Genomic DNA, 25,515 nt, shown 5'->3' on the forward strand with positions numbered 1-25,515 from the left:
TCAGAAGATTTGAACTTGACCTGACGGTGCATGTGGATGGCCTGCTGATGCATCACAACCTTGTATATTGAGTATGTTTCTAACCCGACTTGGCGCAGGATACCTCATCTAACGTGCTTCAATTATAGAAACGTCCGAGCTTCGATCCACATTTGCGATATTTAGAGTTTCCAGCGTGTACCAAAGGACTTCCCCGGGCGCGTGCACACCACTCTTCAGGAGGTCTCCGCATTGCCCACATCGTCATAGTCTTACTGGGACCAACCAAGTCCCTCTGCATTCAGACTACTCGCACGATGTCGATCTTTCCATATTTGCTTTCTTTGTCAAGACGTACACGGCCAACATCTATGGTCAAACCTTCCAGGTGACCGACTCACTCACCGGTGGCAATTTCAATGCACCTGCTGTTCATGGAACACGCCAAATTGGTCTCTTGTCCTCAGTATTGGATCTTGAGGTCAAGGTAACCGATGGTGTAGCATATTTCTTAACGGATGTGGAAGTATCATGGGTCTTGAGCAAGCGGAAATTTTTCATGCAACCTTGCGTCGGAAACCAATAAAAGCTTCTGTGACTATCCAAGGGTAGCCAACAAACTACTATGCTCTCCCTCCGTGCCCTGGGAGCTGCAACTCTTGTGCTTGCTTGTACCAGCGCCGTCCTTGGACTGGGTTCGTCATGCTCTGGGCCTATCGGACCTGGAACCTCTGGACAAAATGACCCGTTCTGGATGGAAAGCATAAAGCATCAAGGAAAATCTGCCTTTAACCCCAACCCAAACGTATATTCCGTTTTCCGTAACGTAAAGGTCAGTAATTATGTCGTCTGGGTTAATGCTCAGGTCAACTTACTTAACATCGCACATATTAGGACTTCGGTGCTCGTGGAGATGGCGTTACCGACGACACGGCAGCCATTAAGTAGGTATTTCTAAACCTTTTTACAATTACAACTAACTGTCGGTGGAACTAGTGCTGCAATTACATCTGGTGGTCGATGTGGAGGTGGCGGTTGTCGCTCCTCAACGTACATACACCTATCCTATCTCTCTTCCTCGTCTCACTGAATATTCTTACTCGATTAGTCTCACCCCCGCTGTTGTATACTTCCCCAAAGGGTATGAAAAGATCCTCTGCAATTTTCATCCTACTAAACAAAATTTAACCCAGAACTTATCTCGTCTCTGCACCCATCATACCATACTACTACACACAGCTCATCGGAGACGCGAAGAACTTCCCTACTATACTTGCATCAGCATCTTTCGATGGAATGGCTGTCATAGGTATCCCTTTTTGAAGTCATGGAGCGCGACATCTGACTCATGTACCTTAGATGCGAACCCGTACATTCCTGGAGGCGGAGGTGCACAGTACTGGACAAATCAAAATAACTTGTCAGGGCTTTATTTTCACTTCTCTACACCCAACTCATATTTTAAATTCTTTAGCCATAAGTCCATCAGGAACTTCGTGATCGACGTTAGACGGTAAAGGCAACAACATTTCTTGAACTAAAGCTAATTAAATGTTCAGTGTCCCAGCCGACAAGCCTCAAGGAACAGGAATTCACTGGCAGGTTGCTCAAGCGACATCTCTCATGAACATCGTGATACAGATGTCGGCGGAACCCAACACTGCCCACCAAGGTGTGTTAACTGTCATTGCTCCATGACCTGTGGCACATTACTGAGAAACATACTTTTAGGCATCTGGATGGAAAACGGAAGGTATGCTGGTACCAATCTGGCCCGAACAATGGCAGTCCTTACGTGTGTGCAATGTTTTTAGCGGCGGTTATATGGGAGACCTGGTATTTAATGGAGGTAAGTCATTATCAATGATTTCATCTTTTTTATTGACTTTTAAATGAACCAGGCAAATTTGGAATTTGGGGCGGAAACCAACAGTAAATTCCTTCAATCTAACTTATATGTTAGGTGTTGACGTTGAAACGATTAGGTTCACCGTCAAAAATGTCACCTTCAACAACGTCCAGACGGCCGTATACAGCTTGTGGAATTGGGGTTGGACCTACCAGGGTGTTACTATCAACAACGCTCAGGTGGGAACTACTGACTAGACCTTCTAAATCGTTCTCACTGACATTGTAAACCATACATAGGTCGGGTTTGATATCGCGTCTGGAGGACTGACGATTGACACCCAGGTATGCCATGCGCTTGTTGGAAGGGTGTTTGGTTAATGTTCTCTTCTACAGACCACTGGTGCTCAAGCGATCATCGATGCCGTCGTCACAAACACTCAGATTTTCGTTCGAAACTCTCAACCTAGCAATGGCCGTCTGGCAGGATCTTTGGTGCTTAACAACGTCAGACTCAATAACGTCCCTGTAGCTGTGGGTGTAGTTGGCGGGGCCGTTGTACTTAATGGCGGTTCCACCACGATCTCATCTTGGGGTCAAGGAAATATTTACCGTGGCACTAACCCAAGTGGCTCATTTATACAAGGTAATATTCCGGCACCAAATAAAGATGCAAGCCTACTGGATAGCGCTGGAAGAATTGTCGCACGCACACATCCTCAATACGCTGAGTATGCTGTAAATCAATTCATCAGCGTTAAGGATTATGGTGCTGTAGGAGATGGCTTTACAGACGATACGGCTGCTCTCACCAGTATCTTTAATCGGGTATTCTCGTTTTTATAATCCAGGTAATCTGCTCTTGGCTAATGGGGCTCTTAGTTTTCGGGATGCAAAATTATCTTTTTCGATGCTGGCACATATGTCGTGTCGAACACCATCACCATTCCTGCGGGAACTCAAATGACTGGTGAAGCGTGGACTGTACTTGCAGGGAAAGGGCCAGCGTTCCAGGACCAGAACAATCCTCGCCCTGTTTTCAGAATCGGAGAGACCGGTTCTCAAGGTGTACTCGAAATCAGCGACATCGTTTTCAGCACCATTGGGCCAGGTGCGCTTCCACAATTGCGGGCATTGCGTCTTGTAGTAATTGTGACTATTTACAGCTGCTGGTGCTATTATCGTTGAATGGAACGTCAGACAACCCTCTGGATTCCAAGCTGGAGCAGGAATGTGGGATTCTCATGTCCGGTGAGCCCATAGCCACGGTGTATTTTATAAAATACTCAATTCAATAAACCAGAACTGCCGGGGCAGCGGGGACAAATCTTGAGGGAAATAGGTGCCCCAAGAGTGGAGCAGGAGGGTTCGATAATTGTTTCGCGGCTTACATGGCGCTTCACCTCACGCCACGATCTACTGCCTACATTGAGGTGAGTTTGAAAACGTGCAATTTCTCAGAAGTTCTACAATTCATTGCATTTCAGGGAGCATGGGTCTGGCTCGCTGATCATGACTTGGATTTCCCAGGAGAAGGTCAAATATCCGTTTATTCAGGCCGTGGAATCTTGTCAGAATCGCAAGGACCAGTGTGGTTGATAGGAACAGGTATACCATATCCTTTATTGCATTTCTTGGTCAATTAATTGCTGTTTCCTGCAGGATGTATGGAACTTCTTTCCGCGCATGATCATTCTACTGATATTTTGTCTAGCTGAACATCACGTCTTGTATCAGTATAACCTTGTGAATGCAGCCAACCACTATATGGGTCTTATTCAGACCGAATCAGTGGGTCGCTTTTCTCCTCGTATACGACACTGTCCAAACATCTTCTGTTCTTTTAGCCGTACTACCAGCCTGCACCAGTTTCTCCTTCCCCTTTCACGATTAATCGTACGATGAAGGATCCAACGCCTTATAGCGGAAACCCATCTGCATGGGCAGTTTCCATCACACAGTCACGTAATATCCTCATTTTTGGTGCTGGTCTTTACAGCTTCTTCGATGTATGTACCAGGTCTCTAGTCACCATGAGCATTTTTAATTCCTTTTCCCGCAGAACTACTCGCAAGCCTGCATCGACTCGCGAAACTGCCAATCACAGCTGCTCAACATTGACACAGCCTCGACAAATATCAACATATACAGCCTTTCTACAGTCGCAACTATGTTCCAAGTCAGTGTCAATGGAGCAGGGATCGTCAACCAGGCGGGAAATGTGAACGGGTTTGCATCGACCGTAACAAGCTGGAGCCAATAATTGTCTCCGCTGAACCCACACACTTTTAAACATCGTCATGTACTAAGGTTGCTATTGCCTTATTGAAAGGAATTTAAGATTTTTTTTAGTTTCCGTCCAATTAAGTTCCGACTGCACGCTGAGAAAGTCTTTAACCTACCCTCCTTTTCCTCCAAATATACCTTCGTCCATCCGATTATTGGTGTCAGGCGTGTCAGCACTTACAAAGTTACTTGTCGGGGATTTTTAGATATTTGCTGCTTATATATTTTATGATGCAACCAATTGTGTATGACGGCAGCAGATGGCCTCGTATAACGCTGTGAATTTTGTTAGAGAGAATTTTCTCAAAGGGCAGTATACTAAGTCGTGGTATAATTTATTGCATCATATACATACATATACATACATTTTAAATTCTATTACTGGAACCTGTAACCAAGTTGATGAAGGATGGGATATTCGAAAAGGAAGATCCAAGTGCCACGAAAGTATTCCAGAACAAAGCAGGAACACAATGGAAAAACAAGGAACAACGGAAACGAATATGAACAAACGTTTAACTATGAACAGAAAAAACGAAGAGATACTTTATGCAGAAGACAGTAATGGGCGTGATAACGAAAAGGAAAATACATAGAACTACAACATTGAACTGGAAGAAGATCAAACGCACGAAAGCAATTGGGGATAATGAACAGTCAGAGAGCTACGAGATCCAAAAAAGTACACTAAACTACAAATGTGGCGATACAGCGAGATAAAAGGATCTAACATTAGAAAGTCGGAGAATGAGAAAATGCCAACCGAAGGGTCAGTAACAACGAAACGGTCAAAGGAAGAGCAATGATGAGATGAAGGCGGTGACAAGTACGAAAGGAACGCTGTCGTAATAACATGTGCTGGATCAGGCTGCAAACGATGCTACGCACACGACTTCCGCAGTCTCCGGGAGTTGCCTTGCGTTGCCCATCGGCAAAAGCTGTTAAGCGCAAGTTTAGCGAGTGACTGGATAATGAAGGATGTCAATTCGATTTCACACTCACCGGACAGTGAAATGGAACGAAACCTTTTGCACCTCCATCGGCAACAATTTCTCCGTGTGGTATCAAAGGGGTATAACCCTCACATTCTTCCCTCGCACCCATCTCCTGAACTCACTGTGTCCTCCCTTATCCAGTCGATGTCGATACCTTCTCAGAAATGGGACGCCCCAGAGCGGGATACCCCGCTCCACCACCGCTAGTGCCTCAGGCCGCCCGTGCTTGTCAACGACGACGTCATAGCACCCCTCTTGCTTCAGATGATTTGGACACTTCTCCCGGGCCCAGCGAATATTGATTTGTTTCAGAGCTGGATTGTATTTGAGAATGCGCAAGGCCGTCGAGAGCATGCTTTCGTCGACGTATTTGTGTCCTTTCGTGAGAGAAAACCGTTTGAGGGAGGGGAGGAGGTAGAGCTGTGTTATTAGTTGTTTAAGTGGTTTCTTGACGAAAATAATTATTAGTAATTGTCGATGTGGACAGATGCAAAGGACTCACTACAGTAAAAGACGTGGTACACATGAAATGAAAGTCTGTCAGCTTGGGGCACGATGTAAGAATAGAGAAGAAGAAGAGGGAGTGGTCGCGGCTAGTGTCAAATACGTGGGTCCAGATATCGAGGCTTGTGAGGTTCGTCAGCGTCCTCAGTACAGGACATACGGCCTCCAAACGGCTCTCATATACCGGTTCGCATGTAAGATCAAGAGTCTCAACAACCTGTGGATTCGGTAGCTCAGCAAGTTGCTGATACACCCCAATAAAGGTATCTAGCGCCGGTAATGATTTCTCTGAAAGGTGCATGGGAATGTTGTCTGGAGACATCCACCGCTTGAAGTTCCATAAGAAGCGGATATACTTGAGGTTCGTATGAGAGTCCAGAAACGAGGAAAGCGAGTTGTTATTGAGGGCTGGAGGGCCAAGTGAGAAGTCCTGTTGATAGCCAAACGAACCCAGGGTCAGTGTGTGAAGCTTTGGCCAGTGACCGTCCGTGATGGGGTCAAAGTCGAAGACGCGCGCAGAGGACGAGAAGCTGCATATCGCCAACTCCTGTAGGTCAGGGCAACGCGTGCGCAGCATATCCCACAATCTCGGAGGCAGGGCCTCGAGCTCGGGAAAGAGGTCTGCAAAGGGTTTAGTAAGTGATTACTTTAATAGATTGATTTGACGCGATACCTGATCCTCCGAGCCCGTGCCGCACGATAAGAGAGAAGCTGGTGAGGTTCGAAAAATCGAAAAGAGTGCTGGAGGGATCCAGGGGACGCGTGCCGACATTCGAGAAGACACTTTTGAGCTCGGGGCAGCTGTGGACGCGTCAGCGGTTGTTTGGGTGGGGCGTCACCTAGTAAGGCTCACTTTGATCGAAGGGTATGCCATAGAGAGTCGTCAGGGAGCTCGAGTCCGTCCCAGTCAAAGGTGTGCAAGGAAATGAGATCCATCGAGATATCTTCAATCATTGACACGACCCACTCTTCGGAGAGCTGCTCGTCGGGGCGCGGCCAGGCGAGGTAATAGTTTGGCCGTACGGCGAGCTTACGCACGTAGCCACAGATGTCCTTCCGTGACTTGAGCATACTTAGAGTCACCCTACAGTTCTTGCTGGACTTCAGGGTTACTGTCTCGTACAAAGCGGGCAGAAGCATAGCTCGCAGGTGTTTGGACTAAGTTACTGTGCGTTTAGGCTTTCATTGAAGCCAGTAGAATATATTCCAAGTTACTTACAGCGAGGCTGAAGTTCAGGATATCCGATGGAGCCAACAGGTCTACTATCTCCCGCACAATATCTGCTGGAATCGAACCCACTGGCAATGTCCCTGATATCGAGCCATAGATGGATGTGCGGGATGAAAGGGGAAGTTGAAAGAGTGTCTTGAGACTTCGTCGTCGACCGTTCTTCGTAAGGCTACCACGAATGGTCTGATAGCTTGACGCGTCGTCCATGGCAAGGAACTGCGAGGTGCCCCTGTCGGGCAGCGTTAGGGAAACGTGCAAGCGACGGACTGTCTGAGACTCAAGGCAGCAGCAACTGATGATACCAAAATAGGGTCTCGATCACAGCCACTACTGACTTCTCACAGTCCATCTTATCTTTTATCTTTCAATATTCCCCAGGATGTCATGGGAAGAATGAAGCTCGAGAGTCAGAAATGTATGGCAGACGAAAGGTCGGAGGACAAAGAATTTAGACATTCTAAAAATAGCCTGACAAAACCCGCAAGGTCGACAAAACCGCCCGTCCTAAGGTTCCAAATTCAGAACTACTTCAAAGCAGTCTACTGTGAATATCAGATACAAATCAGAACAGAAGTAGGGATCTTTTCCTTCATGTCCACTCAACACGCAACAATGCAGCCAAAAGCGATCACTACCTCCACATCATCCAACTCCATTCTGTTTACATCGTTAATGTGTATGTATGGATCACGAGGATGCAAGGCCATATCAGCTTTGCGTGGTACTAGTGGTAGATGACGTATAAGCATCAAGTCCCAAACACCCATATATACCCATCTCACGTACTACAACGACCATCGCCACCACGTTAAATCCTTGTGTTGAGAATGAACGACGGAAGTCAAACCCAGGTCATTTCTTCGAGCACGCCATTTATCAATGCCACCGATACTCATCGCTATAAACAGAATCGAGAACCTCTTTGGGAGTGGTCAGCTCGCATCCGGTGCAACAAACACGAACTAGGTTCAAGCTTCTCGGTGTGCTTGTTCCTTGGTCCACCTCCCGACGACCCAGAGGAGTGGCTTACGGCTCCAAATCTAGCAGGCGCGCACCATGTATTTGTTGCAGGAGGAGGAGAGTATGGTCAAAGACGAGGACCAAGCCGAATGACAAACGAAGGATTTGTGAACCTCAATTCTGCAATTGCCCGGATTTCTAGGTTGAATACATTTGATCCTGAGGTGGTAGTGCCCTATCTAAAGGATTATTTGCAGTGGCGAGTGCAGACGGTATGTGTGTTTGCTTTGGAGATTCAAGCTTTAGGCTTCATGTGCGATTTGTGCGTCGGAGTTCCAGACAGATACGACGCCAATGGAGCTGCCATCTTTGGAGGTTGTCGTCTTCGCCACGCCATTAACATACCCTCCGGGTGGAATGTTTCCAGTTCCAGGAGATCGTCGTCGATATAGCACCATTACATATGGCAAAAAAGGAGGAAGCCGCGACGAGGAATAGTACCAAAATAGTAGAATCGCCAAACAACTGGCCATGTACTACTGAAAGTCAAAATTGGATAATATGTAGAAAAAAATTGTAACGTCCCTCGTATTAGCTCGTATTCGTTTCATACCAATATTCAATTTTGAATTTGTTAAACTTCGAGTCAACCCATTTCCGGGTTAACTTGTTACTATTAGTACCCCTGACAAACCCCTGAGCGCTGAGCGCGAAGCCAATCATGATGGTTCTTGTAAGCGATGCTTACATAACATTATAACCTTAACCATGGCTTTTCTTGCACACCGGTTAAAAGTTGGCACTCGAGCCTTTTGACCACCACCAATGATCTTTCGTATCTTGTGTTTATTCACTCTTTTGCAGTTGGCGTTGTGTGAGCAACAAGTCTTGACCGAACAGTCCAACTTTGGTCTTTTGAGGAGATTCAGTTCAGTGCAGGAGGCATTGGATGTCGCTCAGGTGTGTCCACAACCTGTTAAATGAGATAGACACTTATGTGGTATCAGGCGCGTAATCTGGACGTCTGGCACCAAACAAAAACATTCGTAGACATATACTTTCCACCGGATGAACTTCATTTGCCAGACGAACTGAAGGTGCTTCCGCACAATGATACATTGATATCTGCAATACCACCCAGACGGATGGGACTCGGAGGATTTGCACCGTTTGCAAACAGCAGTTTTCACGATGTCTATCACCCTCTCGATGAGCTAACATCGTTCATCCACGAATTAGCAAACACCCATCCGAACATAACTCGTATTACGAACCTAGGGACAAGTGCAGAGGGGCGGGATGTTCTGGCATTGACAATCTCAACAGGGCCTTATTCAAAGAAAATGGAATTAAAGAAGGGTGGAAAGAAGAAACGCCCCAGCGGTCCAGCTGGAGACAAGCTAGGGTTCGTGATCGTTGGTGCTCAACATGCTCGCGAGGTTCGTCACTTCGTTTCGCTGTATGTTATTAATTATGCTCATATATTTCAGTGGATTGCAACTGCTACATCAGTTTATCTTGCACATGCATTAGTTGCCGATGCCTCCGAACCTCACTCGTTATCGCCTCTGTTGACGCACTTCGTAAGTTCTCAGATGTTTGGAGTTGCGACGTCATTAAAACCTTGATCCAGGACTTCCATATCGTTCCAGTGCCCAACCCAGACGGCTACGAATTTACCTGGTCAACTGACCGATTCTGGTACAAAAACCGACAAATTTTAGGCCCGCATGAGAAGTGTATTGGCTTGGATATGAACCGCAACTGGGTACGCTTTCTCACAACACCTTATTTCTTTTTCTAAATGAGGACCATCTAGGGCTATAAATGGAAGCGCGAAGCTCTTGATAGGGGCCTCCAGGAAACGAAGCCGCGGGTGCCTACGAATCCGTGTTCGCATTGGTACCCCGGCACGCGAGCGTTCGAAGCTCCAGAAGTCAACAATCTGGCGAATTGGGTAGCCACTCTTCCGAATGTTGTCGCGTTCATCGATCTGCGGAGCTACGGGCAGATGTGTGCGTTATCAGTCTTCTCAAACTGACTGGATTGACGCAAGCTAACGAGAGCAATCAGTGTCGTCACCGTACTCTTATACCTGCAAGAAGCAGCCTAAGGACGCAGAGGACCAAGTTGAAGCCGCCCTAGGAGCTTCGCAAGCGCTCAAGTCCGTTCATGGGACGCACTTCCAGGTGAGATGCGCTCTTCCCTCGTGATTGCTGATCGTTTGTTAAATCTATGCCACCAGACCGGAAAGCTTTGTTCAATGCTGTATGCTGCACCTGGAAATATCCTTGATTGGATGTACGCCCGCGTAGGAATCAAATATTCATACGTTGCGCATCTGCGCGATACAGGAACTGTAAGATCCATCTGATTGTCTATTCCTCAACCAACCTTACATTTTCTCTAGTATGGGTTCGCACTGCCAGAAAAATGGATCCGCCCAACAGGAGAAGAAACGGCTAGCTTGGTCGACTACCTCTCTAGGTTCATTGCCAAGCAGGCGAAAAGTTCGTAAATTGATTTCATGACCTACACTCGCAAACCTCAAATCTTTCATAGAAACTTTCTAATTGTATTATCAACATGGATGGCCTATATATGTATGTATGCTCCTCATCTATCCAATATGTATTTGTTGTATTTCTAGTATATCACAACCCATCTTCGCCTTGCCGTGCTGTTGCCTTGAGATTCTTCGCCCCTTGCGTTGCTCGAGTTCACAGAAGTTCACCATGAATCAGGATTAGTCATTAGAGTACGGGTTACATTATTTTTTTAAAACTATGATTACTGGGGCACATTATTGTGGTACACCGAGCACTTCGTGAACACGATTTCATCCATCCATCAAGTTGCAGTATAATTAGGAGGCACCTCAATAACAACTGTATTTGAGGTGGCAACCTGCGGGGAAGTTGGAGACACCCTGCTATCCCGTTGAGAACTGTGGGTGGATGCCGACATCGATGGGGTTCTTATTGTATTTGGAGAGCTGGCTTCTACGTGTGAGCTAGTAGATCGAAGCATCTGTGCTTTGCTGGGTCGAGATACGATCGATTGGAGGTTTGATGATGATGCTTGCTGAGACGCGATCATATCCCTCTTGGACGGAGTTTGAACCTCGCTAAACAGCGATCTTTCCGACGGTGGATCAGTAAATGGTGTGATATCCATCTGGCTTGGTTCCTGATCCTTTTCGACCTTTGGTGGACTATCTTTCATGTTCCGACGACGTCTTTTCCACAGAAAAGCGCCCAGGAGAAGGAGAGCGAAGGCAACCACCGCGACTATGCTCCCGACTACAGCACCTATGATGGGTGACGTGCTATTGTGACCACCAGGTAAGGATCCTGGTGTCGCGGAAGCCGTATTCGATACCGATGGACCAGACGCGCTGCTTGTTGGGCTAATAAGAGGGGAATCAACATTCTTCGCGTTCCGCACGAGGATATAGGATAGACTCAGGGGCGTCCCAGTAGAGCTACCTATTATCAGCCCAGTGCCCGAGTTAGGATCTGCGCCTTGGAACTCGACCTCAAGATGGTGCTCGCCCACTGTGTCCTGTGAAGCCTGGAAGAAGATTTGATTGAAGAGAACAGGCGTACTGATAGAGGCGACGTTATTGATAGTAAAGTTGACAGGTGTCCCTCCATCGATCCTATAGGTACCTGTTGATGCACCCCGCGCAAGACTATTGTTGTAGGTCCCAATCCATGCAATCGAGCTCCCTAGTTTAAAAAAAAAGGAATTGAAAAAAGAACACAAGGAAGATATAATAGCCCACGCACCAAAGAAGTCGAATGACAACTTGGCACCCTTCTGGTCCGTGAATGTACCAATGCTACTTAATTGCCAGTCCTGCCCACTATACACCATACTAGGGTCCGTAGCAGTAAACATGAAGTCTCCCGTGAGGACTCTAGCGGACGGCGTGTAGGTGATATAGTCAAACCAAGCTAACGCACCATCCGCCCCTCCCAGATCCACGGAAACGAACAACGAGTGCGGCCCGTCCGTCAAACTAAATTGTCCCTGCACTGGGGAACATATTTCGACAAGATGTGTTCCAGAAGTAGGAAAAGGACGAGTCGGTATCTGAAGCCCATCCACAATGCATGTCCATTTCGGTGTCAAGAAGTTGAGCAGGAGACCCCACACCGAGAAATCTGAGCCTATTGACGAGGAAAATGAGGTATCTGTATCTGAGGTCGTACTTTTAAACTTACCATTGAATGCAAAAGTAAAGTTTTGCGCGTCAGACGCTGCGTGGGCCGTATTAAACAAGGCTGGGCCGTCGCCTGAGATGGAGATGGAGAGAAGCCGATTTGTCCACCCACTGCTATACCGAATGCTGGGAGAAGTGTCGTCCACAACAATACGGTGCAAGGACATTGCGGCGTCTCACAGCTCAGTTATCGTCGGGGGAAAGGACCTGAAAATCCCAGCCTAGTTTTTCAATATCAGCGATTTACGGCACACGCGCCAAGACTTCCACGAGCTCTGTATAACCACCGTGATGGCAGATATCCCTTGACATCGCAGGTATCCAGGTTGTATATATTCCTTGTGTGTCCGTTTCACCTGATTTCAACACCATTTCAACCTCTTTTGGTCACAGTGAAAAGGTGGGGAACTGTTTACCCGATGCCCACCGAAATGTGAGCTGTCAGTTCGACAAGGCGTCCTGTCAGATAAAATACTATGAAGCATTGATGGTAATAGGATAGTGTGGAACCGTTGACTATTTAGAATCTGCCACTTGAATGAATTCAAGGTGCCTAGTAAAGGCCGCAGCCTGTTTCAAGTATGGGCTTGACCATTTTCATGGCATCTTCATAGTATCGTTATACTGAGGTGGATTATCTGTGGCTGAGCTTTCTGGCTGATCAAAGGCATGAGGATATCGGATCCCACTGTCTTGGTGCACCACAACTGTTTCCCGGGGAAGGGAATGCTCTTGGACGGAAGTAGGAAATGAGATAGGCTGAGGAGAAATCGAAGGGGAAGCGTCGGTGGGATCGGAAACTGGGGAATGGGCTGGCTCTTGTCTTGTCTTTTCCTCGTCATCACGTGCACCTGGAAGTCCATAGGTATATCCGTGAGCGCCTGTCATATTATTCTGTGCTCGACGTCGTTTTTTAGAGCGTTGAAACAACAAGAAGCAGACTAAACATGAGATGATTGCCAGAGCAGCAACACAACCTCCGATAATGGCACCTAGAGGCCGTCCTTGTTCCTGGCGGTTACCAGGACTACTGGACGGAAGACTTGATATCGAGCTTGTATCCGTTGGGGAAGTCTGTGACTGAAGAGGAGGTACAGGACTAAGAGCAAAATCCAATGTACTGTTCTGAATGAGAATATTCAACAGAGACAATGGGGTCGTACTGCTTTTGTTGATGACGCGCAGACTGTGCTTTCCACTGGGGTATTGTTTGGTCTGGAAGAAAACCTGATTACTAATTGTCTGGGGTCCATTGACGAGATTGACTGTGGGTTTGCGATAGGTGAACTCTATAGGAGGTTCTCCGTCAACAGAGTAGGTTCCTCTTACGGAATCGTCAAAGCGACTGGTATTGGCGTATCCAAACCAAGTGATAGACTTTCCTATGGACTGCATCAGCAGGTTCGGAGCTCGTATTGGAAACGAGACAGACCATAGAAGTCGAAATCAAGTGTTGCGCCGTCTAGAAACCCAGTGGTCCCACTTTGTTTGTTATCTAAATCACCCCACCATCCATCGCTATATCTGATTTGGTGAGAGGTCCAATCAACCTGGGTGTCTCCAAAACTCGTTGACACAGAATTGGTCGAAGGGGTGAAATATATGAAGTCAAACCAGATAGGATTGTCCTTTGTTCCATTCACAGATACACTGATTTCGTGTTGGCCGTCCGACAAGGTGAGGTCCGTCGCATAACATGCAGTTTGTCGATTAGCATCAACAGAAAGACCATTCCATGTCGAAGTGGAATCACTCATCCTGGTACCATCAAGAGTACAGGTCCATGACGTTGGAATCCGCGTATAAGTTCCAGTAACCACAATAGTTCCTGTGAAGCCTCCTGGATTTTCTCTCCATTAACATCTGAAGGAGAATGAATATATATAAGACAGTACCGTTGAATATATATGTGAAGCTACTTTTAGATGTAATCGCCCCATGCAGTGTTCCATATATGGGGTCGCCAATGGCACCGATATTGGGTGAGATGGAATTCTGTAGGTCACTGATCCAGCCATCGGAGTATTGTATAGCAATGTCTGTATCATCAACTATGGTGGAGTTTACGGCTTGCATTTTTAGATGGAGGCGCGAGATCCTTTTAAAACGCTCACACCTAGCGGTTGTGAAGAAGTAAACAATCAGAAAGAGAGAGAGCTCGCGGTGTTATCGTAATTTCGGAGAAGAAATATTCAATCTCCGATTGAACAATTAAGTTCGTAAAATGCCTTGCACTGCAGCCATGGTTATTCAAGCTGAAGCTATCATCTTATTAATTTGTATTTCTTTATTATCATTGTTTAGAGCCCACGTAAAATCTTCAAGCTTCAAGGTTGAGAGGCTCCAAATTGATGTTTTTTTTTTTTTTTTTTTTTTTTTTTTTTTTTTTTTTGGTGGAGCGTTGATATTAGTTTCCTAACATCAGCTCTTTCGTGCGCGATTTATCGACACTCAGAGCCCGCTAGTTGTTTACAAGGACTGACGACCTTGAGAAATTTCCATAACCAGATTCACCTTGGGGAAATGCCTTTAAGCACTCTGTGTGGGACTCAAGACAAAACCTATGACCTGACGCATGCACACCCCCATACTTACCTCCCACGCCTTCGTCCGTCTTTACTTCTCGGTTCAATACCCACTAAAACCCCATATCTCCCTGTCCAATCTCTGGGCAGGTTTCCCTCATCTCGTAGGGTGCCTCGCCAGGTGTTTAGAACAACCTTCTTTTTCAAGGCTTTTTTTCCATATTTTGGTCTAGTTAATATCGAGTCCAACTCTAATCTCGAGTTAATCGTCTTTAACCACTTATTATGAATCTCAATTCCCGTTGCCTGTTGTTGGCCCTCGTGCTTGATGACTGCGTCGCATCGTATTTTCCAGATTAGGTAAGCTGATTCTGTCATCAGAATGCGAAGCAATCTCGCTTCTCCTTCAGCGTTATCCAACATTTTACCCTTTGGCTTTTCTCGTCTAGTTGGTCTCGTACTCAGTATTATCTCTTCTAGCGTCGCATTGGGCCAGGGTTTGTTAGTTCTCATTCCCCACAGTTCTCTAGCCAGGTTCCACACTTGAGCTTGGCCGGATGCACTGCACTTTTCAATGATGTGAGTCATAGTTTCAGTCCCTTGCCCACATTGCCTGCATTTACTCCGTTCCTGGTATTCAGCATTAAATCCTGGCTTGAGCCAGTTGTCGCCTACCATATACCCATCGTGTATCACCAACCATAAGAAATTTCGGATTGATCTTGTAATGTCTTTGCTACGAATTGAGCCCCATATCTGGGTTGCTTTGAGGTTTGCCTCGCCTTTTTCTTGAGCCATCGCCTCAATTCTTTTTAGGTTCACGGTAGTCTGGCGTCGTTCCGCATAACCCTTAGATTTGTGTCGTCTGACCAGTTTGTACGCGGTTGCTTGGGTCAGGCAGCTTAGATTGGCACCTGATAGTGTCCAGCCGTTTGCAATTTCCGTGTTTATTTCAACAGTATCTTGCTGAAGTGCGCCTTCGTCAGCGAGCGCGCTTGCTGCTTCGTCTCTTTGGTTAGGGCTTCTATCTCCTTTCCACACTATTACTGGCTCATGTCTTAGATATCGCAGGCTAGCTACCGTTGCTCGGACTAGGTCTTCATTTGGGACCCCTAAGTATCCTCTTAGCTCATTTTCTGAGACATTGATAGTCAGGTCTTTTACAGTGTGTAACGAGTCTAGCTCAACTGTCAATTTCTCTGAGCTCAATGTGCGATCAGCAAGTAATTTCGTGGCGACTAATTCACCCACTCTGTTAGTATGTTCAGCACCCTTTGGGAGTCGCAATTTTATGTTTTCCGGGTCGTTTTCTTCCCTAACAATTCCTACTCCAGTTGTCTGAGTCTCTTTAAAGGCAATAGTGCCTATAGTGGCTCTCACCTCAACGGTGTCCGCACCTATTGGGGCTTGTACACGTGGCATGGTGTTGTCTATATTTCCTTCCGTGAAGACTCGAAAAATATTTGCGACTGTACCACTTGTTTCGGACAGTCTACCTCCAAATTGATGTTACCCAAATGGACATATAAATAATTGTAACGATCATGTGACTGCCCTTAAACGCGCGCGCGTATTTAGGCACAAGGCGTGGCATGTCCGGAAGTTCGCAATCCCCGGGATGTGTTCAACGCTCATCTGTAGTTAAAGCTACTTTAAACTTAGATAGACTCTATCCGTCACTTTACCAGATTCACGACGGAGTTATTTTTAGCGCCGTCCTAGTATACCGTTAATACCCCACAGATGCGAGTATTTATATCAAATTACCGAACTAAACCATACATCAGGAGTGAGCAAGTAGTGAGCAAGCTAGGTGCGCATGAATTTTTTTATTTTTATTTTAATTTTTGAGCTGCTCAATGTGTGCATACATAATACCAACACGCAAAGCCTATATATATTATACTAAATTTGCTAAATTATCTCTATGGTTATGCAAAATATTTTTCTCTATCAGTTACGCGGTAATGCTGACTTTCAGCTGTTCCCTTGTAATATATGCGGCATCTCGGGGTTGGAGTGTGATCTTTCGGGTTTTCTGTATCAGCATACCCTTGTCACCGTAGTATCTCTTTGTCTCGTAGCTCCAGGCATCGTATCCGCGAACACATCTTCCCACAAGGTCGAAAAATTCGTGAACCCCGGCGTCGACTTCGGGGCCCCAAGATGGTAGCTTTCTTCGATCAGAGTTGAATTTGGAAATGGTTTTGGTCGCGTATCCTGAGAGCCAGTAAAGGGCCTCTTGTAGGTCGAGATTGTATTCCTTCATGATGGCTGTAACGACGTTGTGGCCATCCAGACCTCTGGAGTGCTCCAGGCCATATGAGTGCATATCCTATCAAATAATCCAAGTTAACCTCCGTAATCGCTCTCTCTGTATTCAACCGAAATAATACACATACATTGGTGATGGCGATGAGGTCGGTGGCAGCTTCCAGCATCGAAGCAACCAAAGAATTATCAAACACGTCATTGGGCAGATTCAGTCCGAGAGCATAAAATGAGAAGCTCGGTTTTGCACCACATGTATCGCGTCGAAGAATCAAGTAATCCTCCACGCTTCTAACGTGGCCCACAGATCGATCATCTGCTTCCTGGATTATGGATGTTGTGTATGCATCAAAATCGGCAATGAATCTCTCAAATCCGGGTCTGTCGTCTCCAACAACATCCACAGTTCTCTGGAAAAACCTACGGAAATTTTAGAATAAAATTATGTTAAAGTAAAGATATTCGTGACTCACTGTCGAGCCATTTCGATTAATTTGCTATCGGATGGTTTCGAAGTGTCCCTGAAGGCATCCATAACATCCTTAGAGATTTGTAAGGCTTCTTCCCGATTGGCCAAGTCGGTGTACTCGTCGAAAGCAAAGTAAAAGTTCATCAAGTCGCACGAGATGCGAAGATGATCTTTGGATAGTGGGGTTAGTTTACGGCCAGACACGATGATCAATATGCAATGTACATACCTTTACTCCTTAGTGGCCCAATAAGAGCTCCAAGTAGATCTAGACGATATGCTTATTAAAATCCAGCTACCGGCGTGTGGGGAATGGGTCAAACATACTGAAGTTACATGCTTTGAATTTTTTGAATTGTGATGGATCGAACAGTTCCAGCGACTGGACCCATGCATTTGCCTCCTCTTCGACCTCGCTCAGAGAAGCATTGATGGATCTTGGCCATGGCCACGTAGCAAGGAGGTCGGGAATAAAATATTGACGAGTCATGATGTGCGTGTAGTAGGTCCCTTTTCTGCAGTGAGTTACTAGACAAGGTGGTGGACAATGCTCCTGTTGGCCTCAGTGACTGAAAGATGATTGGATTTTATACTCCAGAACAACAAGTTAGCAGTCCTGGCGTGTGCACTGCTTTCAAGAAGTAATTGTACTTCCGTGCCGTCGATTGCTATGTGGGGTAACCTCCCTGATGTACGGAGAATACATGTCCCGATGTAAACGATAACTACGAACTAAAAATAGAGTTTCAATAATTGCAGAAGTCACACAAGTACATAGAAGTTTAACCGCAATTTACATGTCTACACAGACTATTATTACCTCAAACATTTATATTCGCATGGAGTATATCTGAATGTAGGGTACACGGTCCCTGACCTATAACATCTTTTTTCCGAAATTTATCGGAGTCAGCCAACATTGCATATCTGGGTGCAAAGGGCAGATTAAGCATATTATCTTTCATCAAGAATAAGATCCATCGGTGGCAATGATTTTACACGATGTCAGTGCCAATTTAGGATGAGGACACTTATGTAACAACGGTGGTTCTTGGGCAGTCCTCAACGGCGGTGAGTCCTGATCAAAGATACCAGATTCAGACGGTGCAACCTTTAGGCATCCCACGGCAATGGGCTAGAAGCTGTCCCTTTCTGAGCTTGGATTTTTCTTTCTTTTTTTTGGAATATGGTTAGTATCGTGTAACAAGCAGTTGAAGTGTAGTAAGACACGCAGATAAGTGTTGCTCACCTTCCTCGGCTAATGTATCTACTTTGTTCTAACTATCGGGATTGTATATCTAACGGACAGGTGTAGGTGTATGTTTGTATCATTGGTGTTTGGAGTGGACTTATCTTGAACGGTCAAGGTTGCTCGCGTTAGCGAAGACCGGGATTTCTAAGTGCCTGTTTCCAAATGTGGGTATGCGGGAAGGTCTGTGCAGAACTTCATTTTCTCTCAAATTATAAATAGTTTATGGATATTTTGGGTATTGAGTATTGATTATCTGACTAATTTCCTAAATTGTACCGTGTAGTGACATTCGCTGTTACTATTAGTGAGCAGTCTTAGACTGAAATGAGATCATTGGTTGGCTAAAAACAGTATTTTAGGACCAGGCACAAAATCAGATTTGATTTCCATGCAAGAACATTTGATTGCAATAAATAGTATTAATCGACGTTATCTCTGTCTTCGATCAAAATACATCCACTAGTGTTTGTTCTTTCAAGCTACGCTAAGCTGCTTTGAAGCTGTTCCTTGGTAATATATGCCCCATCACGAGGTTGAAGTGTGATCTTCCTCGTCTCTTGTACTTTTAGACCATTTTCCCCATAGTATCGGTTAGTTTCGTAACTCCAGGCGTCGTAGCCACGAACGCAGCGCCCTACCCGCTCGAAAAACTCGTAGACGGCAGCATCCACGTCTGGTCCCCATGAGGGAAGCTTTTGCTTGTCAGACAGGAATTTAGAGATAGTTTTTGTGGCATATCCAGAAAGCCAGTATAGAGCTGCTTGTAAATCGACCCGATATTCCTTCATTATTGCGGTGATAACGTTGTGACCATCAAGCCCCCTGGAGTATTCAAGACCATATGAATGCATATCCTGTAGCAGCGCATCATATTAGACGTGTGATTATTTCAGAGAGATTTAGTTCTTACGTTTGTGATGGCGATGAGGTCCGTTGCCCCTTCCATCATTGAAATTACCAAGGGGTGAGCAAACACCTCGTTTGGTATTTTCAGACCAAGGCCATGGAATGAGAAACTCGGTAATGCTCCACAAGTATCGCGACGGAGAATAAAATAGTCTTCCACGGATCTGATATATCCTTCTACTCTATCATCCGCTTCCTGAATGATGGAGCGAGTATAGGCATCGAAGTCTGCAATAAATCTTTCAAATCCGGGTTTGTCCTCCCCCACAACATCAATGGTTCGCTTAAAGAATCTAAGGCAAAATGAATAATGTGTGCAATCCTTGAAAGATGTTAATACTCACTGACGCGCCATTTCGATCAGCTTGTTGTCAAATGGAACGTCTGTATGGTGGAACGCATTCATAACGTCCTTCGCAATTTTCATCGCTTCATCCGCATCGGCGAGATCGGTGTACTCGTCAAATGCGAAATAGAAGTTCATCAAGTCACAAGATATGCGAAGATGATCTAGTGAAAATAAAATATTCAGCATGGTTTCTCAGCATATACATCTATACAAACCTTTTCCCTGTAAGTGTCCTACAAGTGCTCCGAGACGGTCTGATGGACGAAACATGGAATATAAGCACACCTCCCGTGATCAGTTGTGTCGTAGATCAGGAAACTCACTAAAATCGCAGCCTTTGAATTTTTTGAACTGGGAAGGATCGAAAAGGTCCAACGATTCAACCCATTGGTTTGCTTCGTTGGTGACTTCTTCGAGGTTTGGGTCAATGATACGTTTCCAGGGCCAGTTAGCCAAGAGATCAGGGATCACGAATTCAGTGGAAGACATTGTGAGTGCGTTGACTATGAATGGAAGTTCAAAGAAAGCTTGGGAGAGGATGAAGCATAGTGAGTAGACCGACTGGATTTTATATCTCAGAGGCACCGTTCCACCGTGGTGTATTTCTCGGCCAAGATGACCTCAAATGGCTCGATGACATCGGCACAGTTTGCATCCTTGCTGGCATACAACACTGTTTACAATGCTCACGCCAATAACAGAAATTAAGTCAAGTACAATGTAACTCCGATCGGCTTTACTTGGGCCGGCACCAAAGCTTCCTGGACTATCTAATGCGGATTGAAGCAGCTTGCGTTTCCCGCTCTGGCGCTTATCTTTTCATCGCGTTGTGGCTTATTGTGAGAGTGATCTACTGCTCTCTCCATGCCTTAGATTTGCACTATGCCAAAAAATCTTACTTCCTCGGTAGTGCTCCTCACATCCTTCAAGGATCAGTTATCGCTCATACCATTGAATCGACAATCCCTTCCAACGTTTTCACAATGTCGCCGGAGTATTCCAGTCCGGATATCGTGTACAGCATTCGGTCCATATACTATTCTGCCGACTTCGAACAGGCGAAAGACGAAGGTAAGTGGTCATCGGAACCATTTATTATCGAGCAGATTGAAATGAAATCATGGATGTTTGTGCACTGCATGCGCCATGACAACTGTGGGGAATGCCGATGTTGGTATCGCCGACAGGCTTTCCTCTGCTTGTCTAAATTTGAACTTTTGACGTGTATGTGAATCATTCATCAATATTATTAGAAATGCTACCACACGCAAATTATCAAGGCAGTTAATTTCGGGTCTTCTACATGAGACCCATAATAAATCATAGATATGCTTAACTTTGAAGCGCGGCACGCCTACGTATCGGAACGTATGAACGATGGCATGAATGATTTCAAGACTAAGCGCCCACAGAGTAAGGCCTTCACAATATTTGAAAAAAGGTCCGTACCATCCGCAAAAATTGGGATCCACTAGTGGTTCAGACTGGCGATTACAAGTGTCACTGAAAAAAATGGAACCACTGATGTGTTAACTTTGTATAGAAATGTATATGCCAGGGTGTTAATGTAAACAAGTCGCCATACAGTCTGAACGAAGAAAATGAGCGATCACCATCTCATTGGGTCCAATTACACAGGCCTAACTCACAAGTGATAGGGGGGAGAAGTCCAGTCCGCGGAGGACTTGAAAGTTCGCCTCGGAGCCTCGTCCCGAACCAAAAAAAAAGGTAAATCACACAACTTGAAACCTTTTGGACGCGAACCGCGAGCTCACTTGATTCCACGGGCTCAAGGCACTATCGGCAAACATCATGTGCACCCAGCTACCACACAGCGCACGCCGAACAAGTATCAGACGCGCTCCGCGGTGTCGCGAACGTTGTCCAAAAATGCTGTTGTTTGTACCACGAATCCTTATGCAAAAAAAGATACCCTTTGTAGGAGGTCGGTATCATAGGAATTAAAAACTCTCGCAAAAGAAGCCTACATCACAAAGTTCGTTGAATTTCTGGAGACCGTAAAGTTCGGTATGGAGAAAGAGATTTTCAATCCTTGCACTGATTCAATTGCTTCTCATGAGTACGCATGAGGGAGCAGCATTGATCAATAAGAAAAGGTTGGTTGGAAGAGAGGCAAACCAACAATATTGACGTGAAATTCCATCTCGTTTCCGGGAACTATGGAGAAGACAGACACAAAGAACGATTAGGCACGCGGCCAAGGCCTTGAGTTGCATATAAATACCTTATTCGGGTAATTTGATTGCGGTGCTTTGCATAGTAGACCCAAGACATCCGACCTGCACGTAATCGCAAAAAGACTATCTTGGAGCGAGCATATACATTCCCCGTTTAGCGTTCCTCGTTAGAGACAGCTTGCTTCGATTGTTCTGTACACCACTTTCAGAATCTCGCAAAAGCACAAAATCTTGATATTATGACGAAGAAATGATAGGATCCAAGGCACAGGAGATGATGGTTTAAAAGTGTCCGGATGTGGATAGTGGTGGTGCAAAAATACGAGTTCCATGTAGCGGCAGTGGAGGGGACGGCGCTAGCGCAGGATAGAGGATCAAATATCGGCGAGCAATCCACAAGGTATTTCTAATAATGGGGCCAAGAAGTGACCTAATATTTCTGAATGTTGTATCATTAGTGTGAAGATGCATTAGATAAACGCAAATGTCATACATTGCCACATGTTTTGGTTACCCTGGTCATCAAGAAACCAGTTCTATACAGTGCAATCTTGTTTGCATAGACCGTATGGTGGTGTAACCTGGGATAAACTGGCAGTGCGCATGTCGAATAAGCATACGATGAAACCTCTAGCGACGTATCTATCGTCGTTCATGTGTCATTTCATCGAGCATCAATTCCAAGTTGACAACATCGGATAATCTGTCCTGAAAAGTTCATTGAGAAGCGATTTAAAAGGGCTAGGGCAAGAACATACTTTTAGGAATCTATTGAGTCTGCGGTGAGACAGTCTCCAAGGCCCTGATCAGCGCAGTCAAGCCGTCGTTGAAGATGAAATCAGCAGCTTCCATAAGATACCCCATCCCAATTTTAAAGAAGTATATGTAGAATGCGATCATTGCGAATCCTTTGAAAAGATAGATCACCCAACCGACAATGGGCACGATAACTTTGAAAGCCACGTAAGTTGATATAATGCCTATAATTGCGATTCGTGCTCGCCGAAACAGGTAGCTAAAGCAGAGCAAGGTTGCTATTATTCCTATCTGGACCTTGAATGAATAGTTGTGAAGGAAAGGGATAGCGATTCGCATTGTGATCGAGGACGTCGAGACCGAATGTTGTGGAGGACCTTAACCCAGGTTGAAACTAAAATTCGGCGTCGGTTGAACCAAATTGATGACAAATATTTCGGCACAACACGGCATCCATAAGTAGTAGGTGCGGCAATAGCCAGGCGATAACTAGCCCCTAAAACGCTTGTGATGCTGGAACCTTTTCGTTTGAATTTATCACACTTGAAACCAAATGTACTGCAAAGTTCTTTCATTTGGTCTATTGGATTAAATTTTTGAATCAGTGAGATCCTAGTGTATTATAGTAGTAGCGGAATCATGTAACATAATGTAGGATCTAGAAGTTGTGTCCAGTTCAATATACTGCTTTTACAGCGTCAGACCAATCGTCAAGTGCAGTTAAGACCTTTTCACACTTCTTCCTCACATCATAGTCTGCGTCGTTGCCTAAAACGAGATACCCAGGCCATGCTCGACCCTTAGCAACTCCCCCATTAGTAACAACATCCATAATGATATCAACTCCTTTGCGAGGATCCCCCGATATCATGCCTCCGGGTCCGACAGATTGAAGTCTGGCTTTAGTCTGTTTCCGCAAATCATCGTAAATGGGTATCGGATTGTCGACAGAAAAAACTTGATTTTGAATCCCTTCTGTTCTAAATGAACCTGGCTCGACGAGCAGGACCTTTATGTTGAATTGCGCTAGCTCTGACATGAAAGATTCCGTGATGGCTGAAGAAACTATGAATTAGGTTAGGGAATAGGAAATAAAGGAACATCACTTGCCTCGAATAGCAGCTTTTGATGCAGCGTAGAAGCCAAGTCCCTTGGAAAGAGATAGTATTAGCATCAATGTCCCGCTTGGACGGGTTAAAATGATTTCGTACAGGAAGTTCAGCTTTCCATGCTGATCGGCTCCCAATCGTAACCACGCAGGCATCTTTGCTCTGTCTGAGGTATGGAAGTGTAGCCGTCGTCACGTCCAAAGTACCAAAAACATTGGTATCAAACTGTCGGCGCAATAATTTACTCCTAAATCCACGATCAACTCTCTGCTGTTACCAGATGCGAGATATACATATACTTACCCTCCTTCTTCCATCATACCTCCCGTGAAGCTACCTACGCATCAACCACATCAGCCCGACTCATTCTTACCGCCTTTGAGAGAAGTAAGATGTGGCGCACCTGCGTTATTGACTAGGACGTCAATTTGATTCCAAAAGGTAAAGGCGTGCCCAATTTTCCTTTCTATTTCTTCTGGTCCATCAGTCAGGTCGAGCTGTAGGGTGCGAAGGCGCTTCAGATCTTTGGCATTGATTGTTGAGGTAAATGCCTCCAGCTTCTTTAAGGACCTCGCAGCGGCAATAACACGATCTCCGCGAGCGAGTGCGGCAAGCACGAAGTGTTTCCCGAAACCGGAAGAAGTTCCTGTAGCAAGTAAATCAGACTGGTTGAAAGCACTGTGTAAAAGAAGACCATACCTGTGACCAACCAAACTCTGGAGGGCAATGAATCCATTTCGCGCTGTATGAGTTGTTTTTTATTCGATGATGAGCTGGGAGACGCTCGCCCACTATATATACCTTCATGCGAGCTCGCCAAAGAGCAAACACATCCGGAGTACAGAGCGGCTAAACGTCAAGACGATATAAAGACCGTATGGTCATCTTACTGTGGTGTCTAGGATGAACGCCGACTGCTTCATCGATTATCAATAGCAGGATGTACGAAGCACTCGGGAGTTGGGTTGTCCGATCGCATGGGATTGGCGTTCTTGGTTACACAGATTACGCTGACGAAGGTTGTATGAGGATATACTGACCCAAGAGTTGACTCAATCTCAGTGAGCCTGGGCCGCCAAACCCCTGACGCTGGCTTTGTTGGGCGAAGTTTTGGCGAAGTTCACCGGCTCACCGGCTATCGTCATTGCCTTTCCACCAGTCACTGGGGGCAAAGTCCGGCACGGTTAAAATTTGACCGTGACCAACACGGTTGGACCACGGTGGTATCGCGGTGAGCAAACGGTACCATTGAGCACCATTTTTTTTACAAAATACTTAAATTACCTAGTCAATGTTAAGCTTGCTTTTGGAAGGTTAACCTGCATCAGCGAGCCAATTCCATTGATTATTTGTACTCGATTTGTTAACTTGCATGAAGCAATTGAATCACTACGATATATGGATTTCCAGTGATACTGTTTTATTATGAAGTATTGATCAGTGGTCAGTAATATTTCTTTGCACTGTGTATCTAGGAAAACAGGCTTCAATGTGGAAAGAAAAAGGGGGCAGAACAGATATGGTTGGTTTAATACCTTTTGAAATGAAATATCTTTGTTGTAGGAATGTCAAGGTAGAATTAAAACTAATGATAAAGGAGGGTGCCTTACGCTGGGTGTGTAAGGAGGTTTTAATTGAGGTCTTCACTG

The 25,515-nt window shown here is 45.5% G+C and overlaps 9 protein-coding genes across 9 annotated transcripts; 2 read left to right on the forward strand and 7 right to left on the reverse strand.

Annotated features, from left to right (window-relative positions):
- Window positions 1-604: 604 nt before the first annotated feature.
- JR316_0011901 (putative glucan endo-1,3-beta-glucosidase) lies at window positions 605-4,090 on the forward strand (the record flags this gene model as incomplete). The annotated part of the gene is made up of 21 exons (XM_047897542.1): window positions 605-811; window positions 874-923; window positions 976-1,029; window positions 1,088-1,120; window positions 1,173-1,288; window positions 1,339-1,399; window positions 1,454-1,492; window positions 1,539-1,651; window positions 1,711-1,732; window positions 1,794-1,828; window positions 1,881-1,911; window positions 1,965-2,067; window positions 2,128-2,172; window positions 2,224-2,655; window positions 2,710-2,938; window positions 2,994-3,078; window positions 3,131-3,260; window positions 3,315-3,435; window positions 3,542-3,618; window positions 3,675-3,836; window positions 3,890-4,090. The coding sequence occupies 21 exons, from the start codon at window positions 605-607 to the stop codon at window positions 4,088-4,090; spliced, it is 2,346 nt and encodes a 781-aa protein (XP_047743951.1).
- A 1,087-nt stretch (window positions 4,091-5,177) lies between these two features.
- JR316_0011902 (uncharacterized protein) lies at window positions 5,178-7,050 on the reverse strand (the record flags this gene model as incomplete). The annotated part of the gene is made up of 5 exons (XM_047897543.1): window positions 5,178-5,555; window positions 5,611-6,233; window positions 6,286-6,413; window positions 6,466-6,770; window positions 6,832-7,050. The coding sequence occupies 5 exons, from the start codon at window positions 7,048-7,050 to the stop codon at window positions 5,178-5,180; spliced, it is 1,653 nt and encodes a 550-aa protein (XP_047743952.1).
- Window positions 7,051-8,628: 1,578 nt separating this feature from the next.
- On the forward strand, window positions 8,629-10,321 carry JR316_0011903 (Putative metallocarboxypeptidase ECM14; the record flags this gene model as incomplete). The annotated part of the gene is made up of 8 exons (XM_047897544.1): window positions 8,629-8,763; window positions 8,811-9,242; window positions 9,294-9,386; window positions 9,437-9,571; window positions 9,623-9,818; window positions 9,877-9,992; window positions 10,049-10,162; window positions 10,214-10,321. 8 exons carry the CDS (start codon window positions 8,629-8,631, stop codon window positions 10,319-10,321), a joined length of 1,329 nt encoding a protein of 442 aa, XP_047743953.1.
- A 332-nt stretch (window positions 10,322-10,653) lies between these two features.
- JR316_0011904 (uncharacterized protein) lies at window positions 10,654-12,198 on the reverse strand (the record flags this gene model as incomplete). The annotated part of the gene is made up of 3 exons (XM_047897545.1): window positions 10,654-11,534; window positions 11,595-11,978; window positions 12,033-12,198. 3 exons carry the CDS (start codon window positions 12,196-12,198, stop codon window positions 10,654-10,656), a joined length of 1,431 nt encoding a protein of 476 aa, XP_047743954.1.
- Window positions 12,199-12,628: 430 nt separating this feature from the next.
- JR316_0011905 (uncharacterized protein) lies at window positions 12,629-14,107 on the reverse strand (the record flags this gene model as incomplete). Its single annotated transcript, XM_047897546.1, has 3 exons — window positions 12,629-13,413; window positions 13,464-13,871; window positions 13,927-14,107. The coding sequence occupies 3 exons, from the start codon at window positions 14,105-14,107 to the stop codon at window positions 12,629-12,631; spliced, it is 1,374 nt and encodes a 457-aa protein (XP_047743955.1).
- Window positions 14,108-14,622: 515 nt separating this feature from the next.
- Window positions 14,623-15,978, reverse strand: JR316_0011906 (uncharacterized protein; the record flags this gene model as incomplete). Its single annotated transcript, XM_047897547.1, has 1 exon — window positions 14,623-15,978. One exon carries the CDS (start codon window positions 15,976-15,978, stop codon window positions 14,623-14,625), a length of 1,356 nt encoding a protein of 451 aa, XP_047743956.1.
- Window positions 15,979-16,513: 535 nt separating this feature from the next.
- JR316_0011907 (Sesquiterpene synthase Agr8) lies at window positions 16,514-17,786 on the reverse strand (the record flags this gene model as incomplete). The annotated part of the gene is made up of 5 exons (XM_047897548.1): window positions 16,514-16,891; window positions 16,959-17,247; window positions 17,301-17,466; window positions 17,526-17,564; window positions 17,624-17,786. 5 exons carry the CDS (start codon window positions 17,784-17,786, stop codon window positions 16,514-16,516), a joined length of 1,035 nt encoding a protein of 344 aa, XP_047743957.1.
- Window positions 17,787-19,027: 1,241 nt separating this feature from the next.
- On the reverse strand, window positions 19,028-20,292 carry JR316_0011908 (Sesquiterpene synthase Agr8; the record flags this gene model as incomplete). Its single annotated transcript, XM_047897549.1, has 5 exons — window positions 19,028-19,402; window positions 19,459-19,747; window positions 19,799-19,964; window positions 20,019-20,057; window positions 20,127-20,292. 5 exons carry the CDS (start codon window positions 20,290-20,292, stop codon window positions 19,028-19,030), a joined length of 1,035 nt encoding a protein of 344 aa, XP_047743958.1.
- A 3,141-nt stretch (window positions 20,293-23,433) lies between these two features.
- On the reverse strand, window positions 23,434-24,602 carry JR316_0011909 (putative oxidoreductase YusZ; the record flags this gene model as incomplete). Its single annotated transcript, XM_047897550.1, has 6 exons — window positions 23,434-23,813; window positions 23,864-23,879; window positions 23,969-24,113; window positions 24,170-24,203; window positions 24,270-24,512; window positions 24,566-24,602. The coding sequence occupies 6 exons, from the start codon at window positions 24,600-24,602 to the stop codon at window positions 23,434-23,436; spliced, it is 855 nt and encodes a 284-aa protein (XP_047743959.1).
- Between the last annotated feature and the right edge of the window lie 913 nt (window positions 24,603-25,515).

The sequence above is a fragment of the Psilocybe cubensis genome, chromosome 11 (assembly GCF_017499595.1).
Source record: "Psilocybe cubensis strain MGC-MH-2018 chromosome 11, whole genome shotgun sequence".
NCBI lineage: Eukaryota > Fungi > Basidiomycota > Agaricomycetes > Agaricales > Agrocybaceae > Psilocybe > Psilocybe cubensis.